General features: G+C 37.5%; 3 protein-coding genes and 2 pseudogenes across 6 annotated transcripts; 2 read left to right on the top strand and 3 right to left on the bottom strand.

Moving 5' to 3' along the window:
• The first annotated feature begins 6,828 nt into the window (after nt 1-6,828).
• On the top strand, nt 6,829-8,596 carry LOC104758380 (pentatricopeptide repeat-containing protein At1g01970). The gene is given in 6 exon segments (XM_010481242.3): nt 6,829-7,414; nt 7,416-7,464; nt 7,467-7,501; nt 7,607-7,798; nt 7,800-7,833; nt 7,836-8,596. Coding segments are annotated over 6 exon segments (1,083 nt in total). The 5' UTR covers nt 6,829-7,192; the 3' UTR covers nt 8,387-8,596.
• Nucleotides 8,597-11,566: 2,970 nt separating this feature from the next.
• LOC104758370 (berberine bridge enzyme-like 1) lies at nt 11,567-13,393 on the bottom strand. The gene has a single exon (XM_010481229.2). The coding sequence runs from the start codon at nt 13,320-13,322 to the stop codon at nt 11,706-11,708; it is 1,617 nt and encodes a 538-aa protein (XP_010479531.2). The 5' UTR covers nt 13,323-13,393; the 3' UTR covers nt 11,567-11,705.
• Nucleotides 13,394-15,260: 1,867 nt separating this feature from the next.
• LOC104758356 (uncharacterized) lies at nt 15,261-16,061 on the bottom strand (annotated as a pseudogene).
• Nucleotides 16,062-16,529: 468 nt separating this feature from the next.
• LOC104758333 (protein transport Sec1a) lies at nt 16,530-21,247 on the top strand. 3 transcript variants are annotated; one of them, XR_015587768.1, is made up of 22 exons: nt 16,530-16,912; nt 17,027-17,082; nt 17,240-17,321; nt 17,447-17,525; nt 17,613-17,662; nt 17,759-17,856; nt 17,989-18,021; nt 18,146-18,274; nt 18,359-18,529; nt 18,623-18,706; nt 18,782-18,880; nt 18,967-19,035; nt 19,194-19,290; nt 19,367-19,492; nt 19,599-19,694; nt 19,776-19,892; nt 19,971-20,048; nt 20,160-20,380; nt 20,465-20,555; nt 20,673-20,762; nt 20,852-21,060; nt 21,201-21,247. XR_015587768.1 is itself a non-coding variant. In XM_087497340.1 (21 exons), the coding sequence occupies exons 1-21, from the start codon at nt 16,831-16,833 to the stop codon at nt 20,921-20,923; spliced, it is 2,022 nt and encodes a 673-aa protein (XP_087353466.1). In that variant the 5' UTR covers nt 16,533-16,830; the 3' UTR covers nt 20,924-21,247. The 3 variants fall into 3 exon arrangements, 2 of the variants coding, with proteins under 2 accessions (XP_087353466.1, XP_087353461.1); XM_087497340.1 differs by having other exon boundaries at nt 16,533-16,912; nt 18,967-19,037; nt 20,852-21,247; XM_087497335.1 differs by lacking the exons at nt 16,530-16,912; nt 17,027-17,082; nt 17,240-17,321; ... (1 more) ...; nt 17,613-17,662; nt 17,759-17,856 and having other exon boundaries at nt 18,967-19,036; nt 19,187-19,290; nt 20,852-21,247.
• LOC104743090 (putative F-box protein At4g21240) lies at nt 21,122-22,791 on the bottom strand (annotated as a pseudogene). Its single transcript, XR_015587780.1, has one exon. The product of XR_015587780.1 is annotated as a putative F-box protein At4g21240 (transcript).
• Nucleotides 22,792-22,916: the final 125 nt, after the last annotated feature.

Here is a 22,916-nt window from a genome sequence, read left to right as displayed (position 1 = left end):
GCTATGTTTGTTTCCTTCTTTTTACTTAAAAGTAGCGAATTGGAGGGCAAAATTGGTACTTTGAAAATGAGGAAATCTATTATATCTGTCTGTTGACCCCCCGTGGACTCCCCGGTACTAAGGCAGCGGCAGCGGTAAACACAACATTTTTAATCGTCGCATCTAATCAATGTTTAAAAATGTGAAGATGCGTTTGCTGCAGCGTCATGCCGCAGGTACCTGCGGTAACCAAACAAACAACAATAGTTGCGGCTGCCGCAACCGCAGGTACTTGCGGCGATGAAACGAACATGCCCTATGTCGGGTACTACTTGGTATGAAACCGAAAAATAATCAAAATATAATTGAATCCGAATTTTACACTAATAATGGATCTTAAATCACTCTACCCGAAGGATTCTTATGTGTGTGCAGCTCTATTGAAGTTATAGGGAGTGATTCAAGAAGAGAACGAAAAAATATACCTTAAGCTCGAAGTAATCATGCATAGCCTAAGAGAAGATAGGGTTACCTCTATGAATGGTAACTATACAATATGAAGATTTCTATGTGTCACAAGAAGCTGTTTCACTTACACTAAGTTTTCATGTTATTCGTTACTACTACTAAAATAACTTAACCACATGACTTTAACAAAAAAACTTAACCACATTTACAAATAAGAGACTCAAGTATACCGTTCACACAGGAGGACACACATAGTGCGTAGTATTTGAAAAGAGATTCACAAAGAAAAAAAAAAGAAAAGAGATTACCTTTACTGACTTTTTTAGCAAAAGAGATTACCTATCATTTGTATTTGTTCATTTTTGTATGTTTGCTTTTCAGTTCATCTTAATAAAATGGGAGGAAAGGAAGAAAAGGAAAAATATAAATCTTAAATTTGCCGTAACAATACATTAAGCCAAAAAAAATAATGATTAAATTAGTGAATCAAAAATAAAAGTTTGTATCCAGTCTAATTTAGATTTCAACAGTTTTATATCCGATATTGATTATTTTATACTTTACTATTTAATATATAATGAATACTTATATTCATAAAAAGTTAAAATATCACCAGAATTATAAGATGAAAAGAATTTGGCTTAACAATAATATAAATTTCAATTATCATTAACATGGTTTTTTTTTGTCAACCAAACTATTAACATGGTGTTAAACAGGTAATTTCACCATTTCATTATTTGGCTAACATTATCAAATATTAGAATAGTAGATGTATTTATATATCTAATTAAATAAATTAAATTATAATCATGTAAAAACAAATTAATTCTTGCGGTAAACTCTAGCTAAGTCCTACAATTAATAATCAAATACAAATATATAATCTTACAATAAACAAAAGAAATTAACAAATAACTATACCTTCAAAAATGTCAAATTTTTAGTTAAAAAATTAATCTCACATAGCGGCCAAAAAAAAAAAAATAGTCTCGCACTATACTACAGTTTACACTAATAATGGATCCTAAACTTTTCTACCCAAAACGTTTAGGGTCTATGTATCCTTTTCATTTAAGGAATAGGGTTACTACTCATTTAGGATTAGGATTTTGGGTTAATATTCATTTAGGAATTATGGTATAGGGTTACCATTCATTTAGGGTTTAGGGTATCGAGTTACCATTCATTTAGGAATTAGAGTTACTATTTATACTAGGGTATAAGGTTACCATTCATTTGGGAATTATAGTATAGGGTTACCATTCACATAGGGTTTAGGGTATAAGGTTACCATTCATTTAGGGTATAGGGTTACTTTACATGGTATAGGATTATCATTCATTTAGGGGTTAGGGTTACTATTCATTTAGGGGTTAGAGGTACTATTCATTGATGGGTTAGGGTTACTATTCATTAATTGGGTTAGGGTTACTATTCATTTAGGGGGTTAAGGGTTACTATTAATTTAGGAGTTAGGGTAACTATTCATTAGGTATAGGGTTACTATTCATTTAGGGGTTAGTGTCACTATTTATTTAGGGGTTAAGGTTACTATTTATTTAGGGGTTAGTGTTACTATTCATTTACGGTATAGGGTTACTATTCATATGGGGGTTAGGTTAGTATTCATTTAGGGAATAGGGTTACTATTCATTTAGGGGTTTAGGGTTACTATTCATTAGTGGTTAGGGTTAGGGTTAGGTTACTATTCATTTAGGCTTTAGAGGTTAGGGTTACTATTCATTTAGGGTTTAGGGTTTAGGGTTACTAATCATTTAGTGGTTAGGGGTTTAGGGTAACTATTCATTTAGGGTATAGGTACTATTCATTTAGGGGTTAGGGTTACTATTCATTTAGGGTTTAGGGTTAGGGTACTATTCATTTAGGGTTTAGGGTTATAATTTATTTAGGGGTTAGGGTTACTATTCATTTAGGTATAGGGTTACAATTCATTTAGGGTTAGGGTTACTATTCATTTAGTGGTTAGGGTTTAGGGTAACTATTCATTTAGGGTATAGGTACTATTCATTTAGGGTTAGGGTTTACTATTCATTTAGGGTTTAATGTTAGGGTACTATTCATTTAGGGTTTAGGGTTACTATTAATTTAGGGTTAGGGTTACTATTCATTTAGGGTTTAAGGTTAGGGTACTATTCATTTAGGGTTTAGGGTTACTATTCATTTTAGGTTTAGAGTAACTATTCATTTAGGGTTTAGGTTTACTATTCATTTAGGGGTTAGGGTTACTATTCATTTAGGGGTTAGGGCTAATATTCATTAGGGTATAGGTTACTATTCATTTAGGGGTTAGGGTTACTATTAATTTAGGGTTTAGCGTTAGGGTACTATTCATTTAGGGTTTAGGGTTATAATTTATTTAGGGGTTAGGGTTACTATTCATTTAGGTTTTAAGGTAACTAATCATTTAGAGTTTAGGTTTACTATTCATTTAGGGGTTAGGGTTACTATTCATTTAGGGGTTAGGGTTAATATTCATTAGGGTATAGGGTTACTATTCATTTAGGGTATACGGGTTACAATTCATTTAGGGGTTAGGGTTACTATTCATTTAGTGGTTAGGGTTTAGGGTAACTATTCATTTAGGGTATAGGTACTATTCATTTAGGGTTAGGGTTACTATTCATTTAGGGTTTAATTGTTAGGATACTATTCATTTAGGGTTTAGGTTACTATTCATTTAGGGTTAGGGTTACTATTCATTTAGGGTTAGGGTTAGGGTACGATTCATTTAAGGGTTTAGGGTTACTATTCATTTAGGTTTTTAGGGTAACTATTCATTTAGGGTTTAGGTTTACTATTCATTTAGGGCTTAGGGTTGCTATTCATTTAGGGGTTAGGGCTAATATTCATTTAGGGTATAGTGTTACAATTAATTTAGGGGTTAGGGTAACTACTCATTAGGGTATAGGGTTACTATTCATTTAGGAGTTTAGTGTTACTATTCATTTAGTGATTAAAGTGTTACTAATCATTTAGGGATTAAGGTTACTATTCATTTAGGGTATAGGGTTACTATTCATTTTGGGAATATGGTTACTATTCATGTAGTGGTTAGGGTTACTATTCATTTAGGGTTTGGGTTACTATTCATTTAGGGGTCAGGTTGACTATTCATTTAGGCTTTAGAGGTTAGCGGTTACTATTCATTTAGGAGTTAGGGTTACTATTCATTTAGGGGTTAGGGTTAGGGTTAGTATTCATTAGGGTTTAGGGTTACTATTCATTTCGGGGTTTATGGTAACTATTTTATTTAGGGTTACTATTCATTTAGGGGATAGGGTTACTATTCATTTAGGGGTTAGGGTTATTATTCATTTAGGGGCTATGGTTACTATTCATTTAGGGGTTAGGGTTTAGGGTAACTATTCAATTAGGGTATAGGTACTATTCATTTAGGGGTTAGGGTTACTATTCATTTAGGGGTTAGGGTTACTATTCATTTAGGGTTTAGGGTTAGGGTACTATTCAATTAGGGTTAGGGTTACTATTCATTTAGGGGTTCGGGTTACTATTCATTTAGGGTTTATGGTAACTAGTTCATTTAGGGTTTAGGGTTACTATTCATTTAGGGTATATGGTAACTATTCATTTAGGGTTTAGGGTTACTATTCATTTAGGGTTTAGGGTTTAGGGTTTAGGATATAGGGTTAATATTCATTTAGGGGTTAGGGTTACCATTCATTTAGGGGTTAGGGTTACTATTCATTTAGGGTTTAGGTTTACTATTCATTTAGGGTATAGGGGTACTATTCATTTAGAGGTTAGGGTTACTATTCTTTTAGGATTTAGGGTTACTATTCATTTAGGGTTTATGGTAACTATTCATTAGGGTTTAGGGTTACTATTCATTTAGGGTTTAGGGTAACTATTCATTTAGGGTTAGGGTTACTATTCATTTAGCGGTTAGGGTTACTATTCATTTAGGGGATAGGGTTACTATTCATTTAGGGATAGGGTTACTATTCATTTAGGGATAGGGTTATTATTCATTTAGGGGTTATGGTTACTATTCATTTAGGGTTAGGGTTAGGGTTTAGGGTTTAGGGTTTAGGGTATAGGTTAATATCATTTAGGGGTTAGGGTTACCATTCATTTAGGGGTTAGGGTTACTATTCATTTAGGGTTTAGGTTTACTATTCATTTAGGGTATAGGGGTACTATTCATTTAGAGGTTAGGGTTACTATTCTTTTAGGATTTAGGGTTACTATTCATTTAGGGTTTTATGGTAACTATTCATTTAGGGTTTAGGGTTACTATTCATTTAGGGTTTAGGGTAACTATTTCATTTAGGGTTAGGGTTACTATTCATTTAGCGGTTAGGGTTACTATTCATTTAGGGGATAGGGTTACTATTCATTTAGGGATAGGGTTACTATTCATTTAGGGATAGGGTTATTATTCATTTAGGGGTTATGGTTACTATTCATTTAGAGGGTTAGGGTTTAGGGTTTAGGGTAACTATTCATTTAGGGTATAGGTACTATTCATTTAGGGGTTAGGGTTACTATTCATTTAGGGGTTAGGGCTAATATTCATTTAGGGTATAGGGTTACTATTCATTTAGGGGTTAGGGTTACTATTCATTTAGGGTAACTATTCATTAGGGTTTAGGGTACTATTCATTTAGGGTATATGGTAACTATTCATTTAGGGTTTAGGTTTACTATTTCATTTAGGGGTTAGGGTTACTATTCATTTAGGGTTTAGGGTTTAGGGGTATAGGGTTAATATTCATTTAGGGGTTAAGGTTACCATTCATTTAGGGGTTAGGGTTACTATTCATTTAGGGTTTAGGTTTACTATTCATTTAGGGGTTAGGGTTACTATTCATTTAGGGGTTAGGGTTAACTATTCATTTAGGGTTTAGGGTTAGGGTACTATTCATTTAGGGTTAGGGTTATTATTCATTTAGGGTTTAGGGTTACTATTCATTTAGGGTTTAGGGTTACTATTCATTTAGGGTTTAGGGTAACTATTCATTTAGCGTTAGGGTTACTATTCAATTAGGGGTTAGGGTTACTATTCATTTAGGGGATAGGGTTACTATTCATTTAGTGGATAGGGTTACTATTCATTTAGGGGTTAGGGTTATTATTCATTTAGGGGTTATGGTTACTATTCATTTAGGGGTTAGGGTTTAGGGTAACTATTCATTTAGGGTATAGGTACTATTCATTTAGGGGTTAGGGTTACTATTCATTTAGGGTTTAGGGTTAGGGTACAATTCATTTAGGGGGTTAGGGTTACTATTCATTTAGGGGTTAGGGTTACTATTCATTTAGGGTTTAGGGTAACTTCATTTAGGGTTTAGGGTTACTATTCATTTAGGGTTTATGGTAACTATTCAATTAGGGTTAGGGTTATTATTCATTTAGGGGTTAGGGTTACTATTCAGGGTTTAGGTAGATTCCGGAGAGGTTCTATAATGGGAATGTACTACTACTAAATAACTTAACCACATATCTTTAACAAAATAAACTTAACCAACATGTATAAATAAGAGAATCAAGTGTATATACCATTCATAGAAACAAATAGTGCTATTAATATTTGAAAAGAGATTACCTTTATTGAATTTTTTAGTAAATGCATTAGTGGATATTCATACATAGAAATAATATAATTACCTCATTTTTAAGGTATACAAACGCTATTGGAATAGGCGTGGGACTTCGGTTATTTCGGTGAATTCGGTTCGCTTTATTTTGGTTTTTCGGTTTTTTTGAGTTTTGAAAATCTTACCGGTTCGGTTATTTCAGTTTCTTGGTTAATTCAGTTTAAAATTTCAAAACCGAAATTAACCGAAATTTGATTAAAACATGGAAAAAATCGGATTTTTCGGTTATTTAGAAATAATTTCGGGTTTTTCGGTTTTATTTCAAATATTTCGGTTTTTTCGGTTTCGGTTATTTTAGGGTAAAATTTCGGTTTTATTAGTTTTTTTCTAAAAAAAAAAAAAAATCGGTTAAACCGAAAACCGAACCGAAATAACATAAATATTTCAGTTTTTTTGAAAAAAAAAAATGTACCGATCGGTTCAACCGCCATAACCAAAATCGAACCGAACACCAAAAATATCGATTCGGTTTGATTCGGTTATTTCGGTTCAGTCTTAAAATCCCAAAGCTAATAAGGAATGTCTTGAACTATCTGTAAACGCATTAGTGGATAATCATTAATTTAGATGTTAGGGCTACTATTCATTTATTACAATAAGGGCCATACAAATACCGGGCCTTAATTCTAATGAAGGCCCAATATTAAACAAGGCCCATATAGAAGCAGCAGCGCTTTGTGGTGTGAGAGCAGAGCAGATATCATCCTCGCTTCTTCTCCACCGGTCTAATCTAATTTTATCCAACCAACTCGCCGTAGTCTCTCTGTCTATGAACTTTGTTTTTCTCTCTCCAGTTAAATAATAATTGTAAGTATTCATAGAAGCTCAATTCTGTAGTATTTCTATCTATGATCCTAAGGGCGGAAGCAGCCTTTACTTTTCTGAGGTACATGAGAATTGTACAGCTGTTTCCCGTTTTATTCTAGATAGATTCCGGAGAGGTTCTTTGAGGTTCTATAATGGGAATGTATAGCTGCGACGCAGCAGTGTTGTTGAGCTTCGGCTTGAAATGTCCATTAGTTGTTACTGGAAGCCATAGGCATAGGCGGTTATACCATCGGATCCCATTACTTGTAGAACCTTCCTCGTCAAATTAGTTTCAAATGTGGTGCCGCCCTTGGCGAGGTTGTAGTAGTAGTAGGACAAGGAGGAGGATACAGAACAACGAAACCCCTAGGTTTAGTTCCGGTCTGAATCTCACAGATGAACAAGATGAGGCAATTACTCGGATTCCTATAAAGATGTCAAAACGTTGTCAAGCGCTTATGAGGCAGATTATATGCTTCTCCAGCGAAAAGGGGAGCTTTTGTGATTTGTTGGCTGCTTTGGGTCAGGAGGATGAGCCCCATCAGAGCTGACTGGCTTTCTCTTCTTAAGAGTTGAAGAATCTTGACTCTCCCTTTTATATCAATGTACTTTCTCTTTCCTCCTTCCCTACTCCTGTTCTTGTCTTGTTGGTTTTGACTTTTTTTTTTTAGTTGTTAAGTTTTTGAATCACTCAGTCTTAGTTCCTGTAGGTGGCTGAATTCTCGCTGCTCGAAGATTCCTTTGAAGCCAATGCCCGTGACTATACCAAGATCATCCATTACTATGGGAAGCTTAACCAAGTGGAAGAAGCTGAAAGAACTCTTCTTGCCATGAAAAACCGAGGCTTTCTCATTGATCAGGTTACCCTTACTGCTATGGTTCAGTTGTACAGCAAGGCAGGCATATCATAAACTGGCTGAAGATACTTTCAACGACATCAATTGCTTGGGGAACCACTAGATTATCGATCCTATGGTTCTATGATTATGGCCTACATTAGAGCTGGTGCGCCCGAGAAAGGAGAAGCTTTACTCAGAGATATGGATTCCCAAGAAATCTGTGCGGGAAGAGAGGTTTACAAGGCACTGTTGAGAGCCTACTCTATGGGTGGAGACGCACAAGGAGCCAAGCGGGTTTTCGATGCTGTTCAAATCGCCGGGATCACTCCTGATGTAAAGCTATGCGGACTGCTCATTAACGCTTACAGTGTCTTGGGACAGAGCCAGAATGCGCGTTTGGCATTTGAGAATATGAGAAAAGCGGGAATCAAAGCTACTGATAAGTGCGTGGCTCTTGTATTGGCTGCATATGAGAAGGAAGAAAAGCTAAATGAAGCATTAGGGTTCTTGGTTGAGGCTTGAGAAAGACTCTATAATGGTTGAGAAGAAGCTTCTGCTGTGTTGGCTCGGTGGTTTAAGAAGCTTGGTGTTGTTGAAGAAGTTGAATTACTTCTCAGGGAGTTTTCATCTAGCCAGTCTAAGCATGCGTGAAGCGAGATGCAAGCTTTTACTGTTTCTATAATGAGAGCCTGCACTGCGTGCTGTTTTGTCTGGCCACCAAAACAGCATATGGTTTTTCTTATTTGCATTTTGAAGATTTTGTACGTATATATTATATTATACGCCAACTTAATTCGGTTCTTTTTATTAACTTGTATCTCAGAATAAAGTTTTTGGCAATGGAATCTGTATACATCAAAAGTAGAACTAGGACTAGAAAGGGAAATTGATACAAAAGCAAGTAGAGAAGGAGTGGCTAAGGACTGAGAAGGAGTAGAGACATGTGGTAATATCTTCCTCGTCGTCTTCTACTTGTTTACTTCATCTTCTTTCTCTCGTAAAAGGTTTTAAACTTAAAAGAAGCATTTTTAAAAGAGGCATTTCTCACAATGATAAATATATTAACACAACAAGTATTCTCTATTTTTGGCTAGGAAGGATGCTAACATGCATTATGTAAATGTTCTCTACTCTTGAGGTGGGTGTTGAAATTTTCAATGCTTGGAGAGCAAACACTGCATTGCTCACAATACAAGGCAGATTCACCCGTTTCACTATGTTGGAACTGAATTTTCAGAAACAAGTTTAAGAAAATTACAGGTTTTGGGACAGTGACTTTCCGGCGACTTTCCGGCCAAATTCCGGCCAAATGGCTGATCTGAATTGTCAGTTCGATAGTGCAATGGAAAGCTGGTAACGAGTACTACAAGATGGTATACTTATACGTCCAAAACGAAGTTGATTTGAATAAGAAATAAGAGTGTGAAGTAAGCTACTTGGGATGGTTTGGGAAATATCCGACATCGGAGATATGATTGATTTTTCACTCATATATATATAGTTTCACACTCTTCTAGTTTCAAAAGTGTGTAGAAGGAAGAGGGAAGGTTCCCACACGCGAGCCGAACCGGGCACGGACGCGGGATGGGCCGGACGCGGGTCGGGCTGGTCGTGGACGTGGGCTGTGGCCTCCTGGGTTTTTAGGTTTTTGGGCTTTTTGGCTCCTGAGACTGTTGTAGGCTCATTTATTTTTTTTTTGGAAAGACTTGGTGTGAACTCAAAGCAAACTTGGGCAGCACTCCGAGAATATTCAGTGAATATTTTCTTGACATCTCCCTCCTTCCACTATATATAGAAGCACAACCTCTCATTATTTTACACACACAAAAACACAAAGACTCCTTCCTCTGAAGATCTCTCTCTCCTTCTCCCTTGCTTAGTCCAAGTAAGTTCTTAGTTTAGTAGTCTCGAGAGTATAACGTAGATCTGTTCGCTTGAGTTCTATTATTGGTGTGCTACTGTAATAGTTCGTGATCGGTTGTATCCTGGGATTCATAAATCGTTCGGCCGATTTATTGAATTAAGGAAAGAGATATCATATCTTGCCTCCGTGATTTATTTTTTGTCTCATATTATGCTATTGTAATTCATTTATGATTTCGTTATTTTAAATATAATTCGCATATTTTCTCAATTCGATTTTTGCGCTCCTAACACACTACTCTTTTCTTCTAGTGCCCATGGGATCATCTGTAAAAGAAATAGTTCAGAAACATGTAATTATTTTCTAAAGACTGTACTCTTGTGAGAGAGAGGACAAATACCTACCTGCCAGTAAGCATTCCGAGATGGAATTGGAAGTGGAAGCGGAGGGGGCTTCTGGAGATATTGACCGAACAATTGTATCGACGCTTACATAGCACGTTAAGAGTATTGGAGAACGTTGAACCAGTAGATATGAGCATTACATTAGCCGGAGGTGGATTCTCCCAGACCCAATAAAGCATAGCTGACTTAATGTCAAAAAAAAAAAAAAAAAAAAAAAAAAAAAAAAAAAAGAAAAAGGAGAAACATTGTGTATCCAATTCAATTTAGATGTTGAAAGACATAATTAAGGATTACTAACCACGGCGGACGTGACAAAGACCGATTCTAGAGGAATAGACTTCTTTCAACAAGTTGGGAGCGACGTCTGTTAGTATGCCAATGGCAGTGATGGTGAGAGGACCAGAGTAGCCTAATTTCTCCTCCAACGCCCGTTTTATACACGGACGGACCCGACCTACATCAACGTCATCGGGAAGCGGACACCTGTTTATGTCCCACCAGACCTGAGTTGGTGCAACACCCTTTGCCCCTGCCTCCGCTTCTGTCTTCGCCGCTGACTTCATGCAGGACATTAAAACCCTAACAAAAAACAATCAAACTCAAATTCAGAATTTGGAAAACTTAGGTCATAAATCAAGATGAACACGGAAGGTTAAATGACCCACCTCTCTCGCTTCTTATCGAATATGAGACGCTAGAGAGAACGATGGAACCTATCCGAGGAGCAAAATCCGCAATCGGCAATCGTTTAGATCGAATCTTTTTTCTCTTCTAGGGAAGATATATAGCCGGGCATATATCTTCCAGGCATTGCTCTACTACATCTGGTCGCAGCGAAACACTCGACTGCATTCTTCATCCTTCTTGACCGTAGACAGACTAAAGAAGGAGGTACAGCTCCTTATGAGGAGGCGACTTATAGGTTTGGACAATGAAGATAAAAACATACAACTGGCAAACTCACCTCAGGAATCGTATCTCCATCTATGGTTCTCGAATTTTCAGGCTCCTTAATCTTCTCTTTTTTGTGCTGTTAAGCTCTACTTTTGATGTTTGATGTTTCTTTCTTCCCTGGTTCCAAAAAACGATGGCTCCTCTGTATGCGTTATAATCAATATGAAACGGTATCGTTTTTTTAAAAAAAAAAAAAAAAAAAAAAAAAAAGGAAAAAAAAAAAAAGATATATATAGCCGGATGTAACCGACGATGGTTTTACATGGGACGATAACGTGGCCTATTAGTCATAACCAATTGTAATGACTATTTTAGATGTAATATTTTACATGGGCCGATAACGTGGCGTCGTGGCCTATTAATTGTAATGACTCTTTTGTAATTGCACGCCCTCTGCAATTTTACAACGATATTAGTCCGTCCACCAAAACAGCACGGTCTACCTATACAAGTTCTATACTTCTATTGCCAGAAATATTATACTGAGACTTAATTAAAACGAACCGAATTAAGTTGCAGCTGTAAACACTAAACTCAGTGTGTATAAAATAACTATATTAAAAGCAATCGTCTGGTAATACTATTTATAATTTGAGTGCGATAGAGTTCTTTGTTTTAAATATATATAGTGTCGATGCTTGTATTTCTTGCAAAAAAATACAAATTGTATAAATTAGCTACGATATAAATGAACGATCCCTAGACAGCCTCTGGGATGTAAAGCTATTTTGGTCTTTTTCCAAAAAACCTAATTTGTGGAAGGCTTGGTGGGCAAGGTAGGTATACTCTGCTCATCCCTGAAGAAGTTATCAGGATCCACGGCTGTTTTCACTTTGACCAACCGATCAAAATTCTCACCGAAATACTTTCTCCCGTAAATCTCAGCTTCTCTGTAACTGTTTGGGCCATGGCTGTTGATCCCGATGTCAAGATCCCTGTAGTTGAGATACGTGTGTCTTGGATTCTTGGTGACGAAAGGAGCCATGTAGCTGTAGAAGCTTCTCGTCTTTTCCATGAAACTGCTCTCCGCTTCTGTGCCAGGGTCTTTCCAGTTCATCGAATGCTGGACCTTGAAAAGCCTCTTCCTGTGCGGGAATGGAGTCGCCGTCGTAGCCACCTCGCTCATTTTCCCTCCGTACGGATTGAACACTAGCCCTAGCTTCCCAGCCTCCATCATCTTCTTAAACAGGAAATCTAAACCGTCTTTGCTGATCTCTGTCTCCACGTAATCCGATTTCCTTTTCAAGAAAGACGCCGAATCCGGGTTCCGATCCAGCAGGATCTCCGGTTCGATCAGCGTGGCGTTGTCGTTGTTGGCCCACCACATCACCGACTGTATCCACGTCATCTCCGTGCAGTTCTCTGGCTTCAGACCAAGCTCGGGTAACTCTTTGGTCAGCAGAGACATGAGATCGCTCTGTTGCCCCAAGAACAGAGCCACCACCGACGCTCGGAGCGTCTGAGTAGTGTTCCTGGTCACGGGCTGCATCATTAGCCTCATGAACAGATCCGGGCTTGTCTTGGGAGCAACGAACTGCCATTTGTGGACCATGTCAAGTGCGTTCTCTTCGAGGGTTTTCTCCACTCTGAAAACAGTCACCCTCGGAGGAACAGGCACGAGTTTGATCTTGAAAGACAAGATCACGCCGAAGCTCGAGCCGCCTCCTCCTCCGATCGCCCAAAACAAATCCTCTCCCATCGACTTCCGATCGAGGATACATCCGTTCACGTCTACGATCTTGACGTCGGTGACGTAATCGACGGAAAGTCCGTATTTTCTGATCATGTTTCCGTAGCCTCCGCCGCTAATGTGACCTCCGGCGCCTACCGTGGGACAAACTCCGGCGGGAAACCCGTGAGTTTTGCTCTTCTGCCAGATGTTGTAATAAACCTCGCCGAGAGTAGCACCGGCTCCAACCCAAGCGGAGCCGCCGTCGTCTGACATGTCGACGGTGATGTTGCGGAGGAAGGACATGTCGAGGACGAAGAAAGGGCGGTCAGAGATGTAGGAAACGCCGTCGTAGTCATGGCCGCCGCTGCGAGTCTTGAGCTGGAAGTTGAGAGATTTGGTGCAGAGGACGGTGGCCTGGACGTGAGACTCAGAACGCGCCGCGATAACGATCAAAGGTTTGGGAGACGTGGAAGTGTTGAAACGCGCGTTTCGGATGTATGCGCGTAGGGTTGGGGTGAAGCTGGCACTGCTTTGTGGCAGAACAACGTCGCATAGGTTCGCGGGAGGAGCGCCTGTGTGGTTGCTGAAACATTGGAGAAAGCTTTCGTAGATAGGGTTGGGCGGAGCCGTGGCAATAGAAGTAGAAACGAAAAAGAATAATAATATGAGAAAGACAAAACAAGAGAGCTTCATTTGTTTTGTTACAAGAAAATAAACTCTCTTGTTCTCTCTCTCTTTGGTTTGTTTAGAAATCTTTTCCGTTGTGTCATGTTTAATTAGTAGTAGTAGTATTTATAGTAGATTTTGATTCCTGAATTTCAGTTATAATTCCTCCTATCCATAGACCATAGTCATTATTATGATCCATTTGATTGATGGTTAAAGCGTGTTGCACGGGATTCTTAAATTTCTTACTTTTGTGGTTCAGGAGGGTCTTCACGTATATATAATCATCCCTCTGTTTGTTGTACCGTCTCTGTATTGTAAGTTTGTAACAATACTTGATTTCAAATAAAATGAGATTGACGGAAGAAAATAATTAATCCAAATGCAATTGAAGTGTTCAGGAAAACACAAGGAACTAATTATAATTAAATTTTGTAGCAATTAAATGTAACTTCTTTACCAATGGTAGAGAGTTTGGTCAACAAAGAAAGTCCATTGACCAATGACCAAAACAATGTTGTACCGTCTCTGTACCGTCTCTCTGATTTGATTTTAAAAATATCAAAGATCTTTAATTTTTTACATGTAACTAAAAATATGTAGATTTTCCTCTTTTGATTTGATCTCATCTTCCAAGTTTTCTAAAACATTAGAACAATTGATGTGGATATAAAAAACAGAAAACTAACCTCTTTACCAATTAACATATGCACAATATTAAAAAAAAAAATAACAATACTATATGCAGAAAAACATATTAAAGAATTAAGTAATTTTCCAACATGAGAATATAACTATATGGTGTACAACGGGTTAAAATCTATATATAATAATTAAATAAATTTTCAAAAGTGTATTGTCATATGGGTATTCGCCTACACATTCTACTATTAATCACTTTATCAATATTAAACATATCAAATTAAGTTGATTAAACTAATATTATGTAAAAAAAATATATTTCATGTGGGTTAATCCTAAAAGTAACAATAAAAATAAAATTATACAATCTTAAACATTAAATAAAGCAAAAAAACTAATAAATAAATACAATTTGTATGTTTAACTTTTAATAAAAAAATAGTCCTCGCGGTGTATTGTAGAGGGAGACGTGGGAAAGTATTATCATTTTTTTCCATTTCTATGGAGTGCTTTTGGATGTTCTCTTTTCCAACGTCCTGCAATTTGTGTTGTTGCAGGTTTATACATGTATATAAAGACAAATTATATTGTCGACTGTCGAAGCAGGGGACGACAAAAACCCAACAAACCAAAAAAAACAATTTATAAATAAAAAACCGGAATAAACCAAATAAAATAAATCAAAGTTCTACTCATTTGTATTCAGAATCATTTTGGTCTTTTTTATAGTATGACTTTAAACCATTGCCTAATTTTTTAGACGATGTGGAATATTATACCCGTATTTTTTATTCGTCTATTGAGTAATATATGTCCGTTTTTAAAATTTTTGTATTACACTATATACAGGAAAAAATCATAATTTTTATTAACTAAATGTATTATAGAATAATTCAAGATAATTTAAATATAAATTCAAATAAAAATGAAAGAGAATCATATTTATATTTGAATGAAGTAGAAAGATTTACTTATTTTTTAAAATCTTTCTATAGTCAATGCATTAAATATAAAAAATTTCCAAAATATATTTTTTGAGCAAAACTACTGCAAAAATACTAGTATATATATATATATATATATATATATATATATATGCCACCCAGGCATAAATCTCTCTTGAGCAATCATATCAACCAAATACAAAATAATAAATAATGGAAGAGTAAGAGCAATTGTGCACTTAGATATGAAACAAACATTCGTGTATGGAAAATTGAGTAATTTGTCCACCACTTTACACATATCTTCATCATCATGTTAAGAATTATGGAAAACCAAGAAATCTCTCGTATTGCTGTCACATGGAAAACATAACAAGTGTTTACCATCCTAATCTCGACCATAGATAGAAAAGTTAATTAGAACCAAAACATAACTCAATTCCACATGAAAGTAAAGTAAAAGTAATATATATATATATATATATATGAGTATATATGTAGGAAACAAAAAGTTCCCCTATTTGTTCCTAAACAACAACACTTTAACTTAGTTAAGTCTGTCCTCCAGGTCCTTGGTCCTCGTCGTCGTGAAACTCTTTGAGGAGATTGAGAATCTGAGCCTCCATCCTCCTAACACGGGCAAGCAACCGGTTGCAGGAATGAAGGTAACCCTTGACGTTGTCCTTTTGGCATTTGTCGATGTAGAGGTCCATGTCCCTGAGAATCTGCATCAGCTCATCAACCACCTGGGAGTACTCCATGACCCGAGCAGGGTCCCTCTCAAGAACCTCATCGAGCTCTCTCCTGGCAGTCTCCAACCACTCGGCGGACAGGACGAATGCGGGCTTTCAAGGAGTCGTAGCTATCGGAGTCGTAAACGTCAAGGAGTTTGAGGACGGTACCTGGCTTTGACTTTGTAAAAGTGAAGAGCTTTGAGGAGATAATGATGATTGCGGTGGAGGAGAGGGAGCTCTCTGATAGAACCTGGTTCCTCCAGTTGGAGCTGGAAATCATCAAGGGGAGAGGAGGTGATGATAGGAGGGTTAAGGTGCAGACGGAGGAAGAAGCAGGCGGAAGCAGCGACAGCGATCGAGGGAATGATGAAGTGGCCGCCTCCGCCGCCGCCGAATCGGTGTTTAATAGACGAGGAGATGCAGATGAAGACGAAGGAGAAGGAGAAGGGGGATCAGAAGAAGAAGAAGAAGAAGAGGAAATGGAAGGAGAAGTGAAGGCGAAGAGGGAAACAGGGTTCTGAAGGTTGGAAGTAGTTCTTCTTCTGCTGTAATAATGGTGGTGAAGCTGAAAGCTGCTGCCGCTCTTGTGCTGCTGACAATAATAATACGCCTTTACAAGACTCCCCATTTCTTTTCTTTTCTTCGATTTGATTTGTTGTTATCTCGACAGATTCAAATTGCAGATTGATGATGAACCCTAACCCCCCCCCAATTTTTGTTCGATTTTCTGATTTCGTTCATCCGATGATGATGCAATTCAGATGATTGATTTCAAAGGAAAAGAACATAAAGGAAATCTGATTAATGGGCTCATAAAGCCCACTGATAAATGATAAACACCAAAATATAGGCCCCTTTTAAAGCCCATTAAAGAAGGAAAGCTGCTAATCCAATACGAATGAATGATCATCATCGATGTAAGCATTGGATGCAGCTGTTGCTAATTTAAGAATGGAGAAATTAGGGAAAGCGACTAATAATAGAGTGAGTGCTTTGGTTTCGGTTGGTTGTCCCCAAATTGTATGCTGAGCCATACAAAAAAACACAATTTGCTCTCCCGCTCCTCCTCTATGTCTATGATGATGATGGAAGAAAATGAAATCTCTCACGCACTGCGTGTCTCTGTCTCATTCATCTTCTACTGCTGGCTGAGAGAATTCCAATTCCTACTACTACGTTACTCTGTTTTTGATTGATTAACCTAGCAATTCAATTATGTCCTTCTCCGATTCAGAGACATCATCCTCTCATGGCGCAGATTCCTCCTACAAGTTCTTTCGTCAGATCAGCCGCGATCGTACGTTCACTTTCTCCGACTCCTTCTTCCTTTTATTTTCTTCAAAATTGTTTTGTGAGATAGATATTTTATTAGGCTAAATATTATTATAAACGGGTGGGTGTGTGGTTTCAGGATTGCTACACGAGATGCTTGGATCTACCAAAACTGGGGACTCTAAAGCTTGGAAGGTCTCTCTCTCTCTTATTTCCTTGTTGTCTTTTTGATGATACACCACACACACATATATATATATATATATATATGTGAAATGATGATTTTGAAATCCTAATTAAGGAGAGGGGGGGTGGGGGGGGGGGGGGGGGTTTGGTTCTGTCTGTGGTGCAGATACTAATAATGGATAGAGTTACGGTCAAAGTAATGTCTCAGTCTTGCAAGATGGCAGATATCACTGATCAAGGCATTTCCTGTAATATGCATATACCAAATCCCTTCTCCTTTTTTTTTTTTTTTTTTTTTTTGTCTTCTCTCTCTATCTTGCTCTCCTTTGTTTATTGGTTACTCTACTAACTACTACTTCTCATCCTCCATCAGTGGTTGAAGAACTTTTTAAGAGAAGGGAACCATGCCCTGGCATGGACGCTATCTACTTTATGCAACCTTCCAAAGAGAAGTAACATATATACCCATTTTATTTTATTTTCCCCTCTCATTCTGATTTATACATCTCTTTGACTCATCTTCCGCCGCTCTCTTGCAGCATTGTTATGTTTCTTTCCGACATGTCTGCAGGGAGCCCTTGTACAGGAAGTAACAACAACAACAACATTCCTTTTTCCATCATCTTTTCTTCAACCAATTAATATATGTATATATATCAATGTGATTTCTCTCTGTTTTCTTCAGGGCATTTATATTTTTCAGCTCCTCTATCCCCAAGGATTTGGTCAATCACATCAAAAGTGATTCAAGCGGTGTTACCCCGCATTGGTGCATTAAGAGAGGTCACTAACAGATCCTATCCTATATATCATGATCATCCCTTCCTTCTTCCCTTTATTACTCCATGTACAGTACGTACCCCTAACATTTTTTTCTGCGCTCATCTTAATATTTTTACCTACTTCAATTTTCAGATGAACATGGAGTATTTCCCCATAGATAATCAGGTACGTACGTACTTTTCTTTACGCATAACCAAATTATGTTGCATTTCCTGAAGCTGCAAAAGTAGGCTACAGTTAGCTAGTTATTTCGCTGATTATAAATGATGATCTTACTTGTTACGATCAGGGATTTCTAACTGATCATGAGCAAGCATTGGAAACGCTCTATGCTGAAGATGCTGAGAATTCACGCCACTTTGATATCTGTTTGAATGTAATGGCTACTAGAATTGCTACCGTATTTGCTTCATTAAAGGTATTTACATTCATACTTACATACATACATACGCGTCTTGTAGGATAATCTCTTCAATCTATCCTCCATATTTGTGTGTTTTAGGAACTACCCTTTGTTCGGTATCGAGCTTCTAAGTCCACGGCTTCGCGTGACTTGGTTCCTTCAAAGCTTGCTGCTGCTATTTGGGACTGTATCTCAAAATTTAAAGCCATTCCCAACTTTCCCCAGACCGAAACATGTGAGCTGCTCATTGTGGATAGATCTGTGGATCAGGTTCTTAAGGCTCATCTCTACTACAGATACCCCTTAACAGTCCATATTGTTAATTAATCTCTCTAACGAGTGTGAGGTCTAACTGTACTGTAGATCGCTCCAATCATACACGAATGGACCTATGATGCTATGTGTCATGATTTGCTTGACATGGATGGGAATAAACATGTCATTGAGGTAATTATTCTATCTATATTCACTTTCCTCTCTTTTTCCCTCCTTCTAACTTTTCTACCATATGCTACTTACTAGGTTCCCAGTAAAACTGGTGGGCCTCCAGAGAAAAAGGAGATAGTGCTTGAAGATCATGATCCAGTGTGGGTCGAGCTTCGGCACACACATATAGCAGATGTATAACACAACTGTAAACTTTGAATATATTTCACTGAATAGCTCACCCATGTTGGTTGATATACCATCATGTCTTTTGGTTTTAGGCTAGCGAGCGTTTGCATGAGAAAATGACCAACTTTGCTTCAAAGAACAAAGCCGCACAAATGAGATCAGTGTTACGAATTTATCTTTCCGTATTACTATACTTTTATACCATGGAAAGTTAAGTTTGATATATCTTGAAATTTGTTAGTTCCTTGTAAGTTATTCCACACAGACTTGCTTGATATGTATAGTTTAATTATGAACATCTTGGCCTAATGTGACCCAGGGACGGTAGCGAGTTGTCTACACGAGATCTGCAGAAAATAGTTCAGGCTTTGCCGCAATATGGAGAACAAGTTGACAAACTCTCCACTCATGTAGAGGTTTGTCTCACCATTTCAAATTTGAATATTGTGTGGTTCCGATCCTGACAGTTTGATTTTATAATAAAAACTTCAGCTAGCTGGAAAGATAAATAGAATAATCAGAGACACAGGACTTCGGGATCTAGGGCAGCTGGAACAAAATCTTGTTTTCGGAGACGCAGCTGCCAAGGACGTTATCAACTTTCTGAGGACAAATCAGGTGAATAAGCTTGAAGCATATATGCATAGACAAGAAACTACTACATATATAGCCGCATGCATTGATTTAGCCTATGGAATGACTTACACATATATTTACAATACAGGACACAAACCCGGAAAACAAATTACGGCTATTGATGATTTATGCAACAGTGTACCCCGAGAAGTTTGAAGGTGACAAGGGTGTAAAGCTAATGCAGGTATAGCTTTTAATTTGTGTGATAGCTAGAGATTTTGTGACGCATGGAACAGATTGCTAATAAATATAATGATATTATTAGCTTGCTAGATTATCTCCTGTGGATATGAAGGTTATAAGCAACATGCAGTTGATAGCTGGATCTCCAGAAAACAAGGCTAAATCCGGTAGTTTCTCCCTCAAGTTTGACGCTGGAAAGGTATAAGATTCAGTTTTGTTATATGGAAAAAGAAGAAGAAGACGGTTTTATGAATACTCTTTTACATACTTGGTATAGACAAAACAAGCAAACAGGAAAGATCGATCTGGTGAAGAAGAAACATGGCAACTGTTCCGGTTTTATCCCATGCTCGAGGTAGATAGATGAACACAGAACACTCCCCCTCCCCCGGCTTTTCAACTATGTAATCATGAAGTGGCTGATCAGCTAAGCCTTTGTTAATTATGTTAATTGTTGCTGTTGCAGGAGCTGCTTGAGAAACTCGTGAAAGGCGATCTATCTAAAAGCGACTATCTGTGTATGAACCAATCAAGTCATAAGGAGGAGAGTGAACCAAAAACAGGATCAGTAAGGAAGAGTTCTGCTCCTGCAGCGGTTCCAGAGCGAAAAGCCACCCCTCATTCTATGAGATCAAGAAGAACTGCAACATGGGTGCGTCCTCAGACTTCTGACGATGGATACTCCAGGCACGCTCTCTGTTTTACATATTTTTGTAATTTTGTCCACTTTTGGTTGTTCTAAGAGTAGGGGGTATCTTTCTTCTCACTCAGTGACTCAGTGTTGAAAAGTGCTTCTACGGACTTCAAGAAGCTGGGGCAACGCATCTTTGTATTCATTATTGGTGGGGCAACTCGATCCGAGGTATACATTCAAACAAATCAGACCTGAGTAGTGAATACTATATATGCTTTTTTTATCAAATCTTATGTCAGAAACATTGGACAAAAAACAAGTGATGAGACTAAACTTTTTTCACAGCTCCGAGTTTGCCACAAGTTGACAAGCAGTTTGAGGAGAGAAGTGGTACTAGGCTCCACTAGTTTCGACGATCCCCCACAGTACATCACGGTAACACAAATATATAAACAATTGATGGTTGGCTAAAGGCAAAAATCATATCTAAAAGATTCTTCCAACTGTTTAAAATGTGGTCGCAGAAGCTGAAATTGCTGTCGGAAAAAGACATAGCAGGGGCTCCTGCTCAGCCCTTCAAACCACAATACTGGTGAATTTGACACGGATTACGTCTCAAAATGTTTTTAGTTGAAAAAAAAAAAAAAAAAAACTAATATTGTTGCAATTGAAAGAAGAGTGGATAAGCAAACCAGCATATATACACTTGTCCAGAGACAAGACTTGGGATCAGGTGAGTAGATACTTTAAGGAGAAGACTTTTTTTTTTTTGTTATTGCATCTCTTTGAACCCCCAAAGCCTCACCTTTTGCTTATTTTCTTTATTTTTTATTCTTCATTTGGATCCCCTGTTATGTCGACTTAATGGAAAAGATTGAAGAAGCTAGCTTCTAGTAATTTGTTTTAAACCTTTTTGGCTATTTCTTGATTCAGTTCTGCTGTTAGTTATTTTTCAGTATCGATTTATATAGCTATCGTTGAGTTGGGAAAAGATTTGTCATAGTTTAATTCATTTAAAGCATCAGTAAGGATCATACAACATATATAACCTCGAGATTTTTTTGGACAACAATAAAAAAAAAAAAAAAAAAAAAAAAATTAAAAAAAAAAAAAAAGCAAATACATATGATAGAGCCGAAACTAATAAAAATCATTATAGATATAAATTGAGTGAATTTTTAAGAATCAGCTAAACCAAGGCTTTTCAGAGACATTATATTCTCGATGTGATTGGGAAAATAGTCATAGTCAAACATCTCCTTGAAGCCGTCATCACAGTAAGACCACTTGTGGTTAATTTCTTGGTAAGCAACTTGTCTTGTGCTGTTACTTTTGAGATCATGATACAAAGCACAAAAGGGTTTCTTTTTATTTTTAGGCATATAAATAACTTCATGCCCATGAGTGACACCACTAAAATAGTGTTTGGAGGAGCTAATCATTTGATCATCATCATCAGTGGAAGGATCACGATTAAGAGGGTTTAAGTAGCTCAACGACCAATCTAATTTGCTTTTGGCATCTTCAAGAACCCATAATCTGTTGCTGCGACAACAAATCCAAGCTAACTTTCCTTGGTAGTTTATCAGAGCATATGTCATGACATATCTGTCAAGAAGACCACATGCACCGTCGGGTTTTCTGATTGTATCAAATGTTTCTGATCTGACATTAAAACTCATAATAAAATTACTAAGGATCTCATGAAAATAAACAACTCCGTTGATGCATATTCCACCTTGGACAAGACTCTCACTATATATAATACCCGACTTGATGGAGTGTTTCAAGGGTATGTCGTCTTGGTCTTGGGAAAGGCCAGAGGGAACTTTGATGACTCTCCACGATTCTTGAGCTCCCAACGTAAGAACTCTAATGTTTCCGCCCGGAGAATATTTATTACAAGACATAGCCAACACTTTATACTTTTGGTCGATGGGATCGTATCCGAGATAGCATAGTAGTGGGGAGTCGAAATGGAATTTAGGGTCCGGTAATACGACATGTTGTCTCAAGGACGGGTTCCAAACGGTGATGGTATATCTATTATCAGTAGAGAGCATCAAGCCGTTGATGGAGTTTCAAAATTCTACAGGTGATGGGCAAGGGGAAGGGACGATCTCCACCGAAAGCACCTACAAGTTCGGAGGAGGTCAGCATATGATATTTTCCCACCGGAGTGTAACGGTTTTGGGGGTCCTGGTGATAGGGGAACGAGAAGAAGACCCGCTCCATCCCATCTTCTAAGACACGCAGAAGAGACGGCCGAGCAGACGAGTGGACATTGAAAGACTTGATGAAATGAGGAGTGGTGGTGATGGATGACCACAGTTTCGACACGCTACGAAACCTCACCACAGATTTTGCAGGCAATCTTGATAGTATTTCCAACTCTAAATCAACGGGAAGATTCGGTGAAGCTCTCTCTTCCTTTTGCATTTCCATGGCAAAATTAAGCTTTCCCTTTTTTTTTTTTTTTTTAATCTGTCTTTTTCTTTTTCTCCATATCTATGACCCATATGTATTATATATATTGGATTTCTTGACAAAAACTAATCTACAAAAAAAAAATCTTTAATTTTCTAGATT

This window comes from Camelina sativa, chromosome 3 (genome assembly GCF_030686135.1).
Source record: "Camelina sativa cultivar CO46 ecotype springtype chromosome 3, ASM3068613v1".
NCBI lineage: Eukaryota > Viridiplantae > Streptophyta > Magnoliopsida > Brassicales > Brassicaceae > Camelina > Camelina sativa.
This window is presented reverse-complemented; position numbering and strand designations above follow the sequence as displayed.